We start from the raw sequence: 20,111 nt of genomic DNA on the forward strand, positions 1-20,111 counted from the left end.
CAATATTTTCAGCCTAAAGATTTGAATGAGGATCTATGATAACTAGACACCATGATGGCCTTTTTTCTTCACATATAACCTCATTTCTCGCTTTCCAAATACATCAACAAGCTGCTATGATAATTCCTTGTAGAACTCTCTTCTTATGGCAAATTGGCCAGATTTGTGAAAATAAAGAAGATAACGAACCGAGAACACGAATATGAGAGGAATGTGACACTGACACCATGAACTTATATTGCATCAAACTCGATTGGCAATGGGACAAGCGGTGAACAAGTGATAAGCATTTTCTAGAACTTTGGCACAAAGAGCACAATCAACCGAGTCAACATGAATATTCTTATGTTGTGGCCCAACCCGGGTCGATAACCTATCCATCACTGCTTTCCATATGAAAATATTAACTCTCTTCGGAACCCAATTACTCCAAGCCAATACAAACGACGTGACTGAACCAAATGTGTTAAACAAAAACTTTTTAATAGACGCCACCATGAATTTTCCATCAGGGTCTTCAATCCAACACACCCATCCTCGTTATCTGATTAGATCACTTCCTGTAGTAAATTAACCAACTCCTCCGACTCTTTAGTTTATACTAAATTCAAAGATCTACGGTTCCATTTCTAAGACCAAGACTGAGATTGCACACCAAAACAATCCACCACCTGTTAGGAACAAAGTGCGCAGCAGAATAATCGATTCACAACGAACACACAATAACAAACGAGAAAATATAAAGAAACATGAACATGGTGATTTATAGTGGCTGAGACAACGAGACCTTCGTCCACTCTCTGCAACTAGGGAGCTTATTATTATTTCAGTGCACATTTTACAATTACATAGACAAGCTATTTATTGAGACTAATATATAATTTAAGGGTTGGTGAACAAGAAAACCAACTGGGCTTTCTAAACATCCAAATAAGAGGCTACTGCATGTCGATCGACGCATCAATCCAAAACCGGATTGCTTTTCCATTTCTTATTTTGCCTTTGATCAAGTTACCTATATTAATGTTTGAAAATGCAAGAAAGTTCTCCATCTTTGCTATTGAATTCCAAGCAGCTAGTTGACTTTTGGTGTAAGGAGGAAGTATAGGCCAAGATCTGTTGTTAGAACTTAGAAGCATGCAATGACATGATGACCTTTCTCCAAAGTGCATTGTATTTGGTTCGTTTTTAACATACGCCGCCACCACTTTGTTAGAAGGTCAATACTTGTATCCCTCAACGGAATGAGACCTAAACCTCCCACCTCTTCGGGAGAAGTAACCCGTTTCCAACTAACCCAGTTTATCTTCTTTTTATCTACGTCCTCCTATAAAAAGGTCCCATGTTTCGCTTCCAACTGATTAATTAATGATGCCATAGAGGCTTTAGATAAAGAGAATAAATAGATTGAACGGGTTTCCATAACCTCTGTGCATACACACGGTTTATAAATTTTTGTTTAAATTTTTAATTAAAAAATTATTCTTTGGAACGGTGGATTTAAGTAAAAGCTAGCACGAAGCTAAAAAGAATAACATACAAAACAAGGGAAGACGACACACAAAGACAGAACCATTACAAAGGAAAATCAACAAAACACATCTACACAATTTCTCCAATTTCAATTAGGGATGAGAAATTCGGTACCGGTACCGAATCGATATTAAAGTTTTGAGTTTCGGGATCGGTACGGTACCGGTATTTCCCAAATTTTACCTTCAATAATGGTACCGTACCGGTACCGAACCGAATATTTCGGTACTAAGAATTGGTAATTTTCGAGATCGGTATTTTCGGTACCGGTACGATACGGAAATTACCCATAATTTTAACGAGTGAGATGAATAAACATAAATTACTTATATTCAACACTTCAATTTTGTAATAAAAACAAAAGCTGGGAAAATCGAAATTTCGCCTCACTCACCGCTTCAGCCTCGATTCTTTAATAAAAAAACAAGTTATACAGACGTTGACTTTAAATAAAATAGCCGTTGACTTTTGTAACCCCAAGGAACACTTAGCCATATTTAGATCTACACAACCATCATATGTCCCATTATACCTCTTCTCTGGTAAGTGGTAAAACTAACCTGAGTTTTAAAACTTAAAAGGCTAAGCAATTGCTAGTTTAAATAGTACCGGGGATGAGCACATACCGAACCAGGTACTTTCATACCTAGCTACCTTTTGAGGTTTTGGGATCGGTACGGTAAGGTAAGGTACCAGTGTCTTTTTCCTTTAATACCGGTATCGTACCAAACATTTTCGGTACTGAAACCCAATATTGACAATTTTCGGTATCGATATATTTGGTACTGGTACTGATGCCGAGCTCATCTCTAATTGTTAAATCATATAGTTGGTTCTAATTATGTGATTTTGAGCTATTTTGGTATTAAAAAAACAAAGAATATGCAGACTATTTTCTAATTTTCAGTTTGTTATACTAATTGCAGAGGAAAGAGCATTCATTATGGAAAACAATGATCTGGAGATTGGAGACGTAGCCATAATCCAAGAGTCATTCCAAAGTCTACTTGATCGTGTAAGAAATGAAGGCAGCCATGCGAACGAATTTTCACCATCGATTTACATGGCACCTGGTGTACTACGTGATCTCAATCCGAACTCTTTCAACCCTCGGGTGGTCTCTATTGGGCCTCCGCATAGACAAGATGAGAACGTCCAAGGATTTGAAAAGCAGAAAGCAAGTTATCTGATTAAGCTAATGAGTCGTATTAATTCCTCGCTAGAGGATGTATTGAAATTATGTATGGAGAAGGTTTACGCTTCAATGAACGAAATCAAGGTATGTTATGTTTGGACGACGCCCTATAGTGATGCAGAAATTGCTGAAATGATGGTTATGGATGCTTGTTTCATACTTGAATTTATTAGCCAAATTTCGGAACTTGATGAAAAATCATATTCGGGAAAACTGTTACTACACCAAAATGTGACACGTGACTTGGTGTTGCTTGAAAACCAGATCCCTTTGTTTTTTCTTGATGAAATATTTAAGTGCACCGTATTGAAATTTAATCCTAAAGCCTCACTCGCGCTACTTATCTATCGAGTTCTAATTTTCATCAACCCTTTTGAAACATTTATAGATATCTCCAACATTTCAACTAACACTCACCATATACTTAGCCTTCTCCATGAATGTTACACTCCTCCGGATTACATTACATCACATCCATTTACCTCAACAATCCCTTCGGCTATAGATCTAGACAGGGCAGGGGTGAACTTCAAGCCTAACCAAGATCCAACATGGCTAATGGGGATGGAAGTGAAATTATCAAGGTTCACATGTTTTTTTGGATCTTGGCGTAAGCCTACTCTTAGAATGTCAGTATTGGTTGTTGGTGACTTCACCGAGTCAGTCTTTAGGAATCTTATTGCATACGAGCAGTCAGGTCAAACTCGTAATTATGTTACATCGTATGCTTATGCCATGCATATGCTAGTGAATACTCAAGAAGATGTTGCCAAATTGGTAGATTCGGGAGTACTCGTCAACTACTTGGGCTCAAATGAAGAAGCTGCTAATATGATCAATAGCATATGCAAAGAAGTTGCATGGGTGGATTTCTTTTATGTGGAACAATGGAAAACATTAAATATCTACCGCAATGGTTATTGGCCAAAACATATAGCAAGGATGAGGAATACTTACTTTAGTAGTCCATGGAATATGATTGCTCTACTTGCTGGAATCATCCTTTTTGCTCTAACCGTTGTTCAGACAATCTTTACCATTAAGTCTACCAAAAATAGTTGATTTTTAATGTAAACATTGTTAACTTAATGAATGAAATTTAAGATTCTTCTAATATCTCAATGAAAATTTAAATTCCTTTATAATTCAAGATAATATTTGAATACACATGTCATGTTCGAGTTGTTATGTTTAATATGTTTTATTAAACATGTGGACCTTCAATCCCTATTAACCAACCACTACAAGGCACCAACTCATTTAACATGTTAAATAAAACCTTATTACAACTAAATCACCAATATCCAACCTGTTTGACTCGATTAGACAATTGAGTTATATAAACTATTTTCCGGATTACATGATTTCAAGGTTGTAAAAATGGGCTGGTTAACATGTCAACACAGTTTGTATTTTTTCTTTTTCTTTTTTCAATTTCATGAATAATTAACATATTTAATTACATATGATTTAAAAAACTATTGTTAAAACTTAAAATAATGATGAATTCTAATAATGATTTAGGAGGTTGTAAACACTAGTTAGCAATAATCTATACTATATATAATACACCAAACAAGGGCAAATTAAGACTCCCATTTTTAAGTAATTTACAACACTTAAACATGAGGTACATGTGTTAGTAAGGGTTAACATGTCTTTTAAACACAATCCATTCAACTTACAAGTTTTGTCCCTCATCTTTAACCATATTATGTTTTTTACTTTAATTTGTAAACTAGCTTCTCACCCATGATTTTTAAACGACTATAGCCTTTTCATACGTTAATATTTTTATAAACAAATTGCACCATAAAAACGAGCATTTTATTCTCTTTAATTTGGATATGATATTGTTGTAATTTTTTTTTCATTTTAAATAAATTAATATGTTACGTAGGGGTGTTCAGTGTCGGTTTTGATGGTTTTTAAGTTAAACTTGTGAGTCCAACCGTTAATACTAATTTGTTGTCGTCCAAAACCAAACTCAACCATTGAAAGTTGAAACCGAATCGTTACTAACGGCCTGGTTCCGAGTTTAAACTTTAATAATAAATTTAGTTTAAAATAATTAATAATCCAATGTACCGTCAATTTTAACTAAAAACCAACATAATATGATACTTGAGATGATCATAAATAAAAAATGATGATTTTAGCCACATAAATGGTAAATATTAATGGAAGATCTAGGACGTGAAATAATAACCAACATAATATGATATAGTCTTTTCTGGTTTCATATGGCCGGTTGCCGATATAAACCGCGAACCAACCGTTCACTACGTTTTGAACATTTTGAAACCGACCAACAAACTGAAAGTAGAAAAGAAAAAGAAAAAAGAAGTCAAACCAATGACCGATTTAAACGATTTTCTGGGTTTTAACCAAACCATAAACACTTATATTTGTACGTGATTAACAGGTTCAAACACCCGTTGCATCGCGTGGGCACCTGTCTAGTATATATAATAATTAAAATTGGCCCACTTTCTATAAAAAAATGGGCCGTATGATAGGGTTGCTGATTGTGATGGATCATGGGCCTGATGATAGTTTGCTTTGTTCTGTGGTAAAATATATAATATTGGGCCTTGTATGGCTATAAGGCTATTAGCCTATTAATTCCATTTATTTTCAGAACATCGAATGATCATTTTATTAATGGTTTCTTGTGTATGACAAAAAGTACTACTAGTGCAGTCTGTTTATTGAATCAACTTATATTATAAGTATAACACACCATTTATAGAACCCATTTTTACCAAAATCAGCAATTATGGAAGTCAGATTTAATGATTTATGCATTCTTTTCTCACACTGTTTATTTCTAGATTCTGAGAAAAACGATGAGCCGAATCATTTTTCGATTACTTTTTATAACTTATTATTCTAACGTTGCCTAACAAGATAAACAATGCATGCCCATGATCAAATTTTTCTTTCCTTAAACAACACCAGGTGGAGTATTGTTTAAGTGAAAGATTATTCATATTCTTTAACCAGATACAAAGTTGAACATAAAACAAACTATAGTAGCCTAGCCTCTCCTTTTGACCAAAAAGCTACTTTGGCTGGAATCAAAGGATAATCTTTTTTTGTATAATGGCCATTATGATATTAATATCTGATCACCGACGACGTTGTTAGTTCGACAATATTCTAGATTCTGTTGGGAAAGCCATCACTAAGTTATGACCTTTTTAGGTTGACTCCGTTTATACACACATGTATCGTCATGGATCAATATGCAAAAAGTAGAAATTTTTTCTATTAACAAGGGTATGTTATGAAGTCGTTTTTTTAGTTTGACCTTTTAAATTGTCGTCGGTATGATCTTTCAAATGTTGATCTTTTTTAAGTTTTAACATAACTGTTGAATGGTACAATATGATGCTGAAAAAGGGTAGTGAACAGTAATGTGATTTGATGATTAGGTAAAATGTCTGTCTGGCTTAAACAACTTATGTCTTATATTGTTGTTTATTGTTTGAATTAATGTAGTGGGAACATGAACAGGGGTTTGAGAATGATAGGTGGATTTACTTTTAATATATTTATTATATATTTCAAAAGCAAAAGATACATTTTAGAAGATCAGCTTGTGCCCTACCATCTTTACAGGACTAAGCTTTTTTTCAACAAGACTTGCTACCATTAATTAATCAAATTTAAGTGATATATCTTTTTTATAAAGCAAGGTTTCCCACTTGACCCATTCTTTATTGCTATCTTTTACTGCAAAATATATATGAAAGATTCAGGTGACCATCTAAGGCTTAGAAATAGTCCAATTATATTCCATTATTTTGGTTGACATGTTTAATTAAATGGATTGGACATGACAAGGTATACCTGATTATTTTGGTGTTTTGACATTTATATATCACATGTGGGGTTATGCAGAAAACCGAATTAACTGACCCCTATCCAAATTAACCGATGAAAACAAACCGATATAATTGAACCGTACAAAAAACCAGTGGGTCAATTTAATGATTTTCTAAAAACCAACAATTGTAGCCGATTATAGCTAACAAGGTTTCCATACATGTCACAACCAGACATAACCAATTATATGTATTTTTTATAATATGATAGATTGTATGTATATTTCTAATGCTATATAATATACTAATATAATAAAAAATGTGTAATAATAATTCATGTATTGGTCAACAAATTTCAAGCCCAAACTTTTAGGCCCAAATAATGTCTAATGATATTGTTTTAAACTAGTTTTAGCTACGACCAAAATCCATTTACTGACGTCTCGATTATGGTTATAGTTTTATGCCAAAACAGACCCCACGTACGTACAACCATAGTCACATGAGCTCGGGTGCATACTGCATAGTCACTTATACTCTACACTAAAAATGTTAAACCTTTCTAATCATGGTAGAGGGGTGATTTTGATTATTGCCAATTATTGTATCATAGCAAGAAGGAAAAGAAATATGTGGACCATGGCAAGTTCCTAATCCATAATTCAAGCTGTTGAAAACAACGTCCCCTTAAAAGTTGAGACCAATTAGTAGGTTGATGAGATATTATAATGATTTGATAATGACTTGTAGATCTTCATGCATATGTATGTATTGGCCATAACTCATATGGTGTTGGAAATCTTGTATTAATAATAAGCATAGAATCCAAAAACAAGAAAAGAAATAATCAAGAAATGGTGAACCGGGCTTGTGTTTGACACAATTTTCTTAAACAGATTCGCGGTCTGTTCCCAGGGTACTCCGGTTCGAAACAGAAGCGTAGTACCGCCGGACTTGATCACTTGCCCGAAACGAAAACCGTAACAATGTTGTTGTAGCAAAGAGGAAGAAGAAGACGTGTGTATGTTGGTGTATTTTCGGTTTTGTGTCAACTCAAGAGATGGTCCGTTTATATATAGTAATAGAATCATAATCAATAATGATAATGACCATTAAATATCAAATAATGGCCATTAGTGCATTACAAAACCGAAATTAATAACCATTCTCATAATGATCATTAATAATAATAATGGTCATTAGTGCAGAGTTGAAACCGAAAATAATAATCATCATGATAATGATCATTAATAAAATTGACCAACAATTTCAGTTTATGAAATAAATCTCAAATGAATTCGAATCTCAAACGAATTCAAAAATGTCCTCACGTGGGCCCGGGTTTTAATTGAGACTTCATTCACACACTTTACTTAAAACTTCCAATATATGGTTGGTAAATGGTAATATTAATTTTAACCATTTGTCTAGTGATGGAATCAGGGCCTCTTAGTCAAGAAGTCGGTATAGAGTTTTATAAGGAAAATTATAACAAATGATGATTCTCAAAGACGTGCCATTTCAAGTCCCGAAATGGTAAATTAAGAACACGAAATGCGTATTTGGATAACACCCAAATATTTAATAATAACCAAGAAAATGTAACTCAAAATTTGATTACAACTCTAATATGAAACCTTATCTTGGTAACATGCATAATTATGACTTTGTATTTGGTGTCATTGACCGTGATTCTACCGGAACTCCTTTTGATCTCTAGTTGTCTTGTCTCGGCTCCACCTAGCTCAAATGTTCTCATGACACTATCGAGCTTTTCTTGATCATCACACCTTTTTATCCGGCCTTTCTCTTAAACTTTTGAATTGTGTGGTTAATCACCTTACTTGGATCATGAGTTTTATGTTTCACATTGACACTCGGATCTTTGAGTGGATTATCACCCGTACATGACTTGTCAATTTCGGTCTAGCTATGAGTAGATCCTGATATACAAAATTTATTTCCGTCATGGATTTATAGTTTTCTTCACCACTAGAGCTTACTATCTTAAGATTGATCTTGTAAAATAGGGACTTGGTCCTTGTTACTTTCATCATGAATACCAACATCATTATGAATGGTTAGCAAATCATGTTCATGTGAATGTTGCATTCACCTTCCGTTGATTCACCAATACTTACAATGTTGCTATGGAGGCTTGGTATGCAGTAGACGTTGTTAATAGATGGTGCTCCATTGTAATTTCCTCTTCTAAGCTACACATAACTTGTACATGTGCATCTTCTATAGATAAACGAATTCTATTAATATTTTTTCTTAAATATCAAGAGATAGGAATAAACATTATGTTTCAACCATGTTTTTATATTTTAAAATCTCCAGGGGGGGGTGTTGTTCATCAAAAGACGAAAATATTGCAATAACAAAAAGAACAACAATAAATAGTTGTTTTTTTTATTTTCCGTGAAACTCTTATCTATAAGCATAAGGTAAATACAATTATAAAATTCACCTTTGATTCAATTCCCAATATGAATGGGCATAGCCGTATAGAAATAATCCGAATTGCTGCGTGCTTTAGATAAGATAAGATAGTATGAGACGTGAACCCGTTTGTTGTCGTATATATAAATATAATATAAAAAAAACAAAATAATCAATGGCAAAGATCTTCAAACTTTTTAGTAATGAGATCAAAAGTCTAAAAGAGCAGGAGTGGGGAAAGAATATGAAATAAATTGGGATTTGGGACTAACAATATTGATATTATGCTTTTGGTACTAATTCGTTACATACTAAACTTTAAATGAGAATTTTACTTAATAAAACATGTGTAAATGGAGATAAGAAATATGAAGAAAAGAAACGATTTGATAGCAAGCACATAAGATACTTTTTCTATTTGTAAATTCAAATTGTGTATTCAAAATATTTTAATAAAACACTAGTATATATAGTAAACTAGTTTTTATCACTAATATTATGAGGTTATTTTACATTATTTGTTTATAATATTTATATATTTTTTAGAATTTTAATTTTATTTATTGTAAGAAAATTAATAATATAATTAGGATTTTATGATGAAAAAGTTTCACAAATAAATGATATGTTATAACCCGGTTTAAAAGATATGTGGGTTTGTTGAGACTTATGACATGTTTTTTTTACTATAAATTTTTTTCCTAATTATAAATAATACATTTAAAATAAATATATATTAATTTTTAGTATATCCCTATATTATAAGATTTTCATATAAAATATTTGATGGGATTAATTTTTATATAATGACATGTTATAACCCGTTTATAGGTTATCTGGGTTTGGTGAGACCTATACTCATGAATTCGGATCAAATGCATTATAAGCCTTTATTTATAAATAAAACAATCTGGTAACTTGAGAGAATTATGAATTTTTAATTTATATTATTTAAGATATTAAAACAACGCCTCTATATATTTTCTGAAAGTTATACATATTTAGTTCCTTTTCTTAGTTAGTTCTACAAAAAATCTATTAAGTTATTTTCATTTAAGCCATCCCTATACACTTGTATATTAGTTTTCCGTCTTTGATGAGTCATTATAAATATTATTCGCTATATATTTTTTACCTTTTTAAATAAATTGTAAATATACTTTAAATTTTGTGTTTATTACATACATATACATAGGCTATATATATAAAACCCGTCAAAATAACATTTTCATATGATTTTCAGTAAACAAAAATTACCAACTTGAAGAAGACAAAAAATTTAAAAAAAAATCGCTACAAAGGTGCACATAAACGGAAAATAAAACTAACATTTCTCATTTTTAAATGAGAAACAATAAAATTACATTTATATCATTTTATTTTAATTATATATTTTTAAGATATCAAAAAAGTGTGTATTTTGTTATGCACTTTTTTCATAATAATTTACGTGTGTAGACCTCTTCCCATAACTCATGTGTTACGTACTAAAGTACTAGCATGAAACCCGTGCGATGTTGCGGTGGCAACAATTTGCAATGCGATACTAGTTATTTATCCTTCATCTACTGATATAGTATACTTATCCATACATGGTCAAATTATTATACAAAGAGAGATAAAAATGAGAAAATTGAAAAAGATTTATGGCCATAAAACAAACCCCTCAAAAAATTATTAAAAACTCATAACTCAAATTTAAATAAAAGTAAACAAAAGAAAACAAAAATGTTTCTCCCGTCTTTTTCTCGTTCTAAAAAAATTGTTGAAAAAAAATCATTGTGTTTTTTTTGTTTATTTTGTCATTGATTGTGTACTTTTTTTATTGTCATTGTGTATTTTTTTTTTTGATATTGTGTTATACTACCCAATATTGTTTTATGCTAGTTTTTTGTTTTGTTTTTATTTATATTATGAGCTATGATTTTTTTAATTTTTTTTGAAAATTTTCATAGGTTTGTTTGAGGTCACAAATACTAATCACACATCTCATTTTTGTCTCCCTTTATGTATTAACCTTTTTTTTCCTATACTTATGTTAGTTTTTTTAATCGTGTAATATTTTACAAAAGTTTATTACGTTAATTGTTTAATTGGTTCGGTTGGTACATGTATATAGGGTTGTCAACGAGCCGAGCCGAGCTAGGCCAAGCTCGAGCTCGACTCGAATACATGTCGAGCTAGATCGGATCGAGCTCGAAACTTTAGGCGAGCTGAACATGAGAGCTTGAGCTTGGCTCATTCATAAATTGAGCCAACTCGGGTCCACTCGAAATGGCTCGAACCCTTTCTATTAGTTGTTTTGGGCTTTTTTATTAGTTTGAACTTAGCTATAAGATCTTACCAAAATAATTACAACTCATATCCAACATAATATTAGTTGGAGTTAATTTTATTCGTTTTATTTGTAATTTGAATTATTTAAATAGAAGGATTGGTTTTATAAATTATGATTTGATAAAGTAAAACTAAGGGCATCTTTATACGTTTAAACATTTTATAGGTTCATAATGCATATCTAAGTTGTACTTCAATGCTTCATTACTAGTTAGTTATAATCTACACACATTGATGTTGTAAATTTTTTATATCTAAACATCGACAAAAACATGCACGTCGTAGTATAGGTTTTGATTTTGTAAAAAAGAGAGTATATTTAAAGACATTGAAGAAAAAAATATATATAGATTTATCAAATTATTGGTTAAAGATGAGGGGTTAAATATGCAACAATTTCTAAATATTACAAAAGTTATATAAAGTTTAAGGGTAATTGTTATAACGGGGAGGGATATTTTGAGAACCGTGTTGAGTTTTAAGAACTTAAGAACTCAATTGTAGGACACACATTTAATTAAATGGATTGGAATATGTGGTTGAGATTAAATCTGGCAAAAAAGCCAAAGTATGAGAGAGAATAAATATGTAAATGGTTACACTAACTTTTACGTCCGTTACACATGTGTAAAAAGTCAACTCGGTGCGTAAAAAATTCTGTAATTTTTTTACGTGTATGTAACTTACATATATTACGCATGTGTAAAAAAAATTCAAAAAAAAATCGTTACACTGTGTTCTTCCGAGTTCTTAAAACTCAAATGGGTTCTTAATTGAAATCTCCCCTTGTTATAACTATAGAATGTGAAAGAAAAATTATTTATAAGTTTATAGTTGCATATATATGTTGTACTTTGATGCTTCATTGACTTGTACATTAGAATTTACACATCGGGTTGAATTTTTTTTATATCTAAACGTCGAAAAAAATAAACACGTCGTAGTGGTATGTTCAATTTTTTAAAAACATAATATATTTAAATATATAGATGGAAATAAAAAAATAAATAAATATGTCAAGTTCTTGGATAAAGATGAATGGTTAGATGTGTAACTATTCTTATATATTACAAAAGTTATCAAAAGTTTAAGGGTAATTATAGTAACTATAGAAGGGTAACTACTGTAAATATAGAATTAAATTGAAAAGTTACGTTTAATGAAGGGTTGAGTAAAGACATAAATGCCCTCAAATTTTATAAAATGTAAGCATTCAAAGTTATACATTTTGCAAAATTAATTGGACCTCTTAAATTTTAGGAGGTCCTTCACTCACTCTTTATATATAGTAGAGATAGAGATTTATAAATAATTTTATGACACCAAAAGTATGAGACGCCTTATGTTCAAGTCATCCAGATAACATAAATACGACGTTCAAAAGAACATTAATAATAATTTTATGGCAGTAAAAAGAATCACAATTTCTATATATCATACCTAAATTTGTACACTTATAAAAAAATTACAAATAAAAATGATGCTTAAATTAATCAAAGCTTTTCAGAAATTAACAACTCTCAAAATCTAGTCACTTGTGAATTGTGATCTACAATTATTGTGGAAAATGTCAAACCTTCTAAAGCAATATTACACGATACATATTGTTGTCTTTCAATTCCTACGTAATATATATGGCCCTACGATATTTTTATATTTTTCACTTATCAAATGAAATGATATATTTCGCATACATGCATAAATTATATATCACACCTCATTACAAACTATATACGTTTAATCACCTGTCTAAAAACATGTTTAATCCATTTAAAATTTGATATGTACATGTGTTAATTTCTTTTCTGTCTTTTCCACTATTTTTTTGTGTATCTTATAACAACATATAAATTATCTTCATATTAAATTGATCATATATAAATGCATCATGATACCGATACGCGGTAAAATCCAAGGCTAGGCTAGGTAATACACACAAAAATAAAGAAGAAAGTCTGGTCGAATTCAGGGGTGTAAACTAGCCGAGCCACTAGCTCGAGTTTCATAAATTGAAGTTGACGAGGCCAGGGTTAATGTGTCTAGTCAAACATAATATTTATATAACTATATTAATAATTATCAACTGTATTAATTCAAAGAAGCTTGAATAGTACTTTAATTTGGTTGGTCCATTTTTTGGTTTCTTATTTTAACTAATCAATTAACCGAACATGTTATATTTTGAGGATTTTATCTTTTGCTTGGTTCATATTGAATCAGCATGCATGTTTGGTAACGTGGATTGCACTTTACATAATACAAAAAACAACACACTTAACACGTTTTTATGCACTTTTGGTCATATTACGAGTATATATTTTTTTATTTTCTTTTCATTTGCTATAGTAAACTGAAATAACAAGCTGATTTGATCTCGCTAGTTAATATTTTATACAAAATTATATATTTATGTCTGAGTTATGTGAACTAAAATGAACATCTAATGAGCACGTTAAGGTTAAGTGATTCAAAGTTTAGTGGCACGTATCTCGTGTTTAAAAGCACTTACAATGAATGCACTTACAGAGTTACAGTTACATAAATTCACATATATACATATATATATTTATATAAAATACAATTTGATGTATTAAACGTCTACTCTATTGACTTCGTGACACTGAAAGTGTTGTAGATGTATAAAGAAGAACATAACATGAGGGGTGGTTTCTTGTCTCCCTTAAAATGTGGAAAAAAAGAAAGCTTTGAACAAGGATGTTTTCTTTAAACTGTTTTCTCCTATTTGGGTCCCATTTATATATTTTTTCATAAAGCTTAAAAATTATATATATTATCACCACGACATCATTTGTGATAATATAAATCATCTTGACTTAATATTACATGTAAAAATGTTAATCAAAACAGACCAAACATAATTGAAAAACAGCTAATCAGTTCAAAAAAATTGTCGAACAACATAATGTTTATCAATCAAACATTAGTTTTGGCATTATTACTTAATTGGCTTATATAAAACATAATTCTGTCAATCAGAACTGCATTCAAGCAATTCACTTCACGCATGTAACATACTTCGTGTTTGGTTGTTCGATGGTTTGGAATTTTTCAAAACTGATTAAATCCATCTAAATAAGTCGTGAATTAATATCAATAACTACCAGTCTGAAACTCTGAATAATCATTTTAACTTTAAGTTATGTCTTCTTTAAGTGTGTCAAGGCAACAAATATAGTATAAGAATATTAAAAGAATGGCCATGAATGCTATATTATATGATAGGAGTGATGGAGATGGTTCATGTAGCTACGCTAATAAGGCATCAATCGTTTTGAATGATATATATTTATTTGGACTTTCGGACAAAAAGGACAAAAAAGGTGTGTTTATGAACCACTCATAAAAAGGATGGTTATGACTCATATATAACTATAATGTGAAATTACAAACATGACCTTTACGTACGTATATTGTTTAAAACTTTAACAAAGTATTATTCAATCATACGTGGAATTACGGAGGTGGGGAGGTCCCATGCTTCATCCATGATGGGAGACAAAATATGCAAGTCATACATAGATATTAAAAGAATTATTAAGAATAAATTAAAAAATTAATTGTATTGCCACTATTCTGATCTCCTTTTGTTTGTTCCATAATCAAAGGCTAAAACAGATTGTTCATAAGTTTATTACTATTTTGCTGGCCGGGTCAAGAGCCGTTATAAGCTAGGGCTTTAGGACTTAATTAATATAATAAAATCACATTTTAAAAACATATAAAGATACACATTTAGCCTGAATTAGGTTAATTTTGAGAGATACAAACAAACACATAAAGTATAGTGGTAAGACTTGATTTACTTTTCCTTTTGGGAGGCACAAGTTTGAATCTCATAGTTACCAACTTTATTTTTTCATGTATTTTACATATCATAAAAATGGATTTTGAAAACACGGACCATTTTTTAAATAGGCGTTGGAAATTGTTTCCGCTTAAGGTCCCTAAAATGATTAAGCCAACCCTGCTGTTTAGTGGTTTTTATTCAAAAGTAAACATGTATCACGTTCATTACAAATAAGTTAAAAACTGCAACAATCACATATTCACATATAAAAAGGGCAAAAAATATAACTTATTTTATACTATCCATACATGTGCCTACTTGTGAAACAAAATACACGTGTATGTGCGTAGAAAAAAACATACATGATATTATACGATATGCTATTAACCTAAGTACCTAACCAATGTATGTTGGAGTTCATTCCCGAACCAAGTTATGGGTCGCGAAGGTGGGGCCGGTTCGAGCCAATGGATCGATCTCATTAATTATTTAATTATTGCAATTAGATATAATTATCTATTTTATTTATTAGATAGAGATGAAATTTTATTTAATAAATAAATAGGAGTTTGTGTTTTACTATAATTGTAATCGAGCCTCTATATAACCCAAAAGAATTCATATAAGGGTTAAAAGAAAATTGATCAAGTTTTGAGTTATTTTCTTGATTAATAAAATTGGTGAGTTGTTCTCGATCCGGGCCATTAATGTATATACAACAATTTGGAAGAAACACACACATAAAATGTTTCTCTCTCAATTAATTAAGTCTATATTAAGTCCTTGGCGGTGGTGTAATGGTACACGCACGACAATAACAATGGTTTAAAACTGATAACCAGTCACAACTGAAAACTCTAATCGTTGTAGTTAGTTTGGTAGGCTAAAACAAAGTATTTTCTTTAAGACCGTAGAGACGTCCCAAAATCGAAGTTTATGTGAACAAAACAATGGATGAAGGCATGGAGGGTCAGTTATAACTATTGTTTTCCTGCTTCTATGATAATTAGGCAACCTAGCTTTTGTATAGTATAAGGACAAAAAATGTGACTAGCTTAAATTAAAAAGGAATAAAAAGAATTAAAAGTCTAAAAAAGAGGTTTCTTGGGCAAGCCTCCAAGCAATAAAAAAAGGCACACAAAAACCTTCTGTTAAAATCCTCCACCCACCAGACACCAGTAGTCCACCACACTTTCTTGCTTTCTGGTGTCACTCCTTTTATTTCTTTATTGAATGCTTCTCTTTTTCTTTATTTCTTTTCAGACCCGTTGCCCATATGAGCGCATATTTCAGCTTTTCTCTAATTGGACAAATATACCCCTGTCCTTACTCGAGATATTCCATGTAGCATAAAGCCATAAACACAATAGTTATTTAAAGAATGATCAACGTCTAAACGAGTTTGAGTCAAAATCTGTAATTTTAACACTTACGTTAACACAGAGTTAAAGAGAGAGAGAGAGTCTCAATATTGTCATGAATTAGCACTAGTATGATCAAATAAAAATACATCAAAGGAATGTTGAATAGATGGTATATAAATAAAATGAGAGAAAAAAACTTGTGTAACTCGGTTAAAGTTGTCTTAATTTCCAAATCATGAAAGATCAAATCTCATAGGTGATATTCATTAAAGAGTCGCTCGAAAAAAAGATAGGATCGCTATAGGCTACAAAGGATTTTACGACCGCATGACCCTTCAATGAATATACCTATCGTTGACGAACATATGTAGGAAACTCTACGTAGGTAAAAGTTTCATTCAGTTTACATCTATGCATTTGCAAGACCTTTAAAAGAATATTTTTTCGAGGCTTTAGTTTGATCCGTCGGTGATTAAACGTCTTGCATAACACACACACACACAATACATACATCATTTATATACATTTTCCTTGTGAAATATCAAAGTTCTCGAAGCCTGCAATTAACCAAATATATATATATATAGCTTTGGTGACATATTTCCTGGGGTCTTTAATTATACTCTAAAGGGAAAAGCAATTGTTTTGGACAAAGGAAAAGGGAGAATGAGACCCACAGATGCAAACATTTTCACTTTTCTTTATTTGGTTAAGTCACCAAACTTTGTTACAGAGATTGCTTCTGCTGCACCATTTTTAGAATTGGATATGATTTGATTTGAAGTATAGTTCTGTAATTAATTAAAATAATGACAAAATCTTCATTAGTTCTTTTATTAGATTTGTTTCAGGAATCGATCAGGATTATCTCTAACAATTATTACCTTTGTTCCAAAAGACTATATCACTTTAGATCCATTAGTTTTGTAATTTGTATTACTCCAAAAATATAACTTTCCTATGTTTTCATTTTTCAATCATAACTTAAGTATACTGCTGACCAGTATTTAGAGCTCTCCATTGATTTTGGTACATTAGTGAATCACATTAAACATATCATAAAATGTCGGACTAGCACTTGACAAAGATCGAGTAACCATTGATAAACAAAACTCTAACCTTGCTTTCTTATTCTGATCGGTTAAATCCGGCTTGATCGCATTTGTGTGTGGTCTTAAAACTCCTTCTTTAATTCTTCTATGCATTGTTGATTTTGAAACGTTTATTGCTTTTGCTAGAGACCGAATATTTGTTCGACGACGTAGTGGGATTTGTGAGACATGAGTAAAATCGATTTGTATCCTTTTTCGTCTAATTACATTAGCCCTTTTCGAAGATACATCAACAACTGATCCATGTTGAAGTTGAAGTTTAGCGTCATGCCAAATGCGACTTATAGTCCGGGTAGATACAGAGAAGAGTGTCGCCACATTCCTTATGAATTCCCTTTTCAATCCTCCATTGACACTTTGTTGGAATAACATTTGGTAAATGGATTGTCGTTGCTCATTGGTCAAGTTTGTTTTTTTACGTGGGTTTATTGAGTGTTCCGTAGTTTAATGGAATAAAGAAAATTAGTGAAAATGAAAGGATTCCAACACTTTATTGTGGGTGTTTCAAACAGAAGGCAAAAAGTAGGCGCTAATTTAAATTTAGTGAAAATGTAAAGGATTCAAACATTTTGAACAATACAAGTAAAAGTATAATTGTTGGTTCCATGAAAATGTGGCGGCAAAAAGTAGGCAGCAAATGGTTGGTCTCATGTAAGACAAAATGGATTTTAGCCAAATAAGTTGAGGAGATTATTGTCATTTTACACCTTAGAAAATAAAAAACTCAAATATTTCTTAAATTGTGTGATGTGGGTCGGAGGGAGTATTTATTAGACACAATTACGAAATTAGTTCCTGACATTTCCATAAAGTAATAAGATTGGGTACCAAGGTTTAAAAGTTGCAACCTAATTAGTACCAAGGTTTTAATTTTGTAACAAAGTTACGTACTAACTTTAACTTCCGTAAAAATTTAACAGTTTTAACGGAATTTGCGTCAACTTGCCGTCGTAACGCTTGGGTTTACCAATGCCCGGACATCAACGCTCGGATTTTACCAACGCCCAATTTTACCGACTGAATAAACATCATGTTAAATATTTTAATCTTTTTATGTGTTAATCTTTTTATATGTTAATTCAACAAATTTATACTTTGGGTTTTATTAAGGCAACTTTACTAACGTAACTAATACCATCGAATATGCGTCAACTCGCTACTGTAACACAATGGCAGATTTTACCGGTCGAATAAATACTGTTTTAAATATGGTAATTTTAAAAATAATAGGCTATACGAGCGCCGTTAGTTTTTTAAGTATGTTAATATGATGAATTTATTTTTTAGGTTTATTTTCGGTACCGTAACGAACATAGTTAATACAGATATAATTCACCTTGACTCATAACTGCATCGTCTAAGTTTTACTTACCGAATTTGTTGCGTAATGCACGGGTATATCACTACTAATTAGAACACGAAATTCTAAAATGTTCCTAAACACAAATACGCCAAATAATTTAGTGAGAAAGTGTAATGACAATAATGCCCTAAGCTTTTTGCATTTTCTGTTATCATTTAATGAAAGTTAGTACATAGCATTGTAACAAAATTAAAACCTTAGTATCTATATATGTGACTTTTAAACCTTAGTACTTAATCTTGTTGTTTTAGGTAGCATCAAGGTTCAACAACGTTTATTTAAAAATTATCATATTTATAACAATATTAATTCCGCTGGTAAACTGAGGCATTGTATTGCAGTAGATAATTGAAGCGTGTTCGGTGGATATTGGTTATGTTAGTAAAGGTACCTTAGTAAAACCCAAAATATAAAGTTGTTGGAATTATAAAAAAGATTAATACACAAAAGAAATTAAAATATTTAAATCAATGTTATTCGGTCGGTAAAAATCAGGTGCTGTTATAATCCAAGCGTTGAAGAATGGGCATTGGTAAACTCAAGCGTTATGACGACGAGTTGACGCAAATTCCGTTAACTTTTAACGGAGTTTAAAGTTAATACATAATAATGTTACACAATTAAAATCTCAGTACCAATACATACAACTTTTAAACATTAGTACTAAATCTTATTACTTTAGAAAAACGTTAGCGACTAACTATGTCATTGCGTCTATTTGTTACGGTATGTTAAAATAATTAATTAATACGTTTTTAACTATTTTTCATCATAATTATATATAATAATATTTATTACGTAAATATATTATTAAATAAAAACTAATTACCCAACATTGCCTTTTAACTTAGTCTAATATTATCAACGAGCTGTTGATTGAGTAGTAAGGGAAAGACTTGGCGTTTTATGTAACCCAGGTTCGATTCTTGAACCCATCATTTAGTTTTGGCGGCACCGGGTGATGATGGGAGAGTAGACGAGTTAGTGGCGTTCACTAGTTGGATCCTTGAACTGAACGGTTTTTATCTCACCTCACTGTCTTGCCTTCGGGCGAGTGTTTACGGACGTTGACACACTACTACAAAAATAGGCAATTGCTATGGTCAAATCCGTAGCTAACACCC

At 31.4% G+C, this 20,111-nt stretch overlaps 1 protein-coding gene across 1 annotated transcript; it reads left to right on the forward strand.

Moving 5' to 3' along the window:
• Positions 1-2,372: 2,372 nt before the first annotated feature.
• Positions 2,373-3,790, forward strand: LOC143548621 (UPF0481 protein At3g47200-like). Its single transcript, XM_077039729.1, has one exon. It carries the CDS (start codon positions 2,477-2,479, stop codon positions 3,788-3,790), a length of 1,314 nt encoding a protein of 437 aa, XP_076895844.1. The 5' UTR covers positions 2,373-2,476.
• Positions 3,791-20,111: the final 16,321 nt, after the last annotated feature.

Source organism: Bidens hawaiensis, unplaced genomic scaffold (genome assembly GCF_021521415.1).
Source record: "Bidens hawaiensis isolate Kalapana, Puna unplaced genomic scaffold, B.hawaiensis_p1.1 tig00015206_1, whole genome shotgun sequence".
In the NCBI taxonomy this organism is placed as follows: domain Eukaryota; kingdom Viridiplantae; phylum Streptophyta; class Magnoliopsida; order Asterales; family Asteraceae; genus Bidens; species Bidens hawaiensis.

What these genes read in the sequence shown, in the direction of transcription:
- LOC143548621 (XM_077039729.1), top strand. Translation starts at nt 2,477, where the DNA reads ATGGAAAACAATGATCTGGAGATTGGAGACGTAGCCATAATCCAAGAG.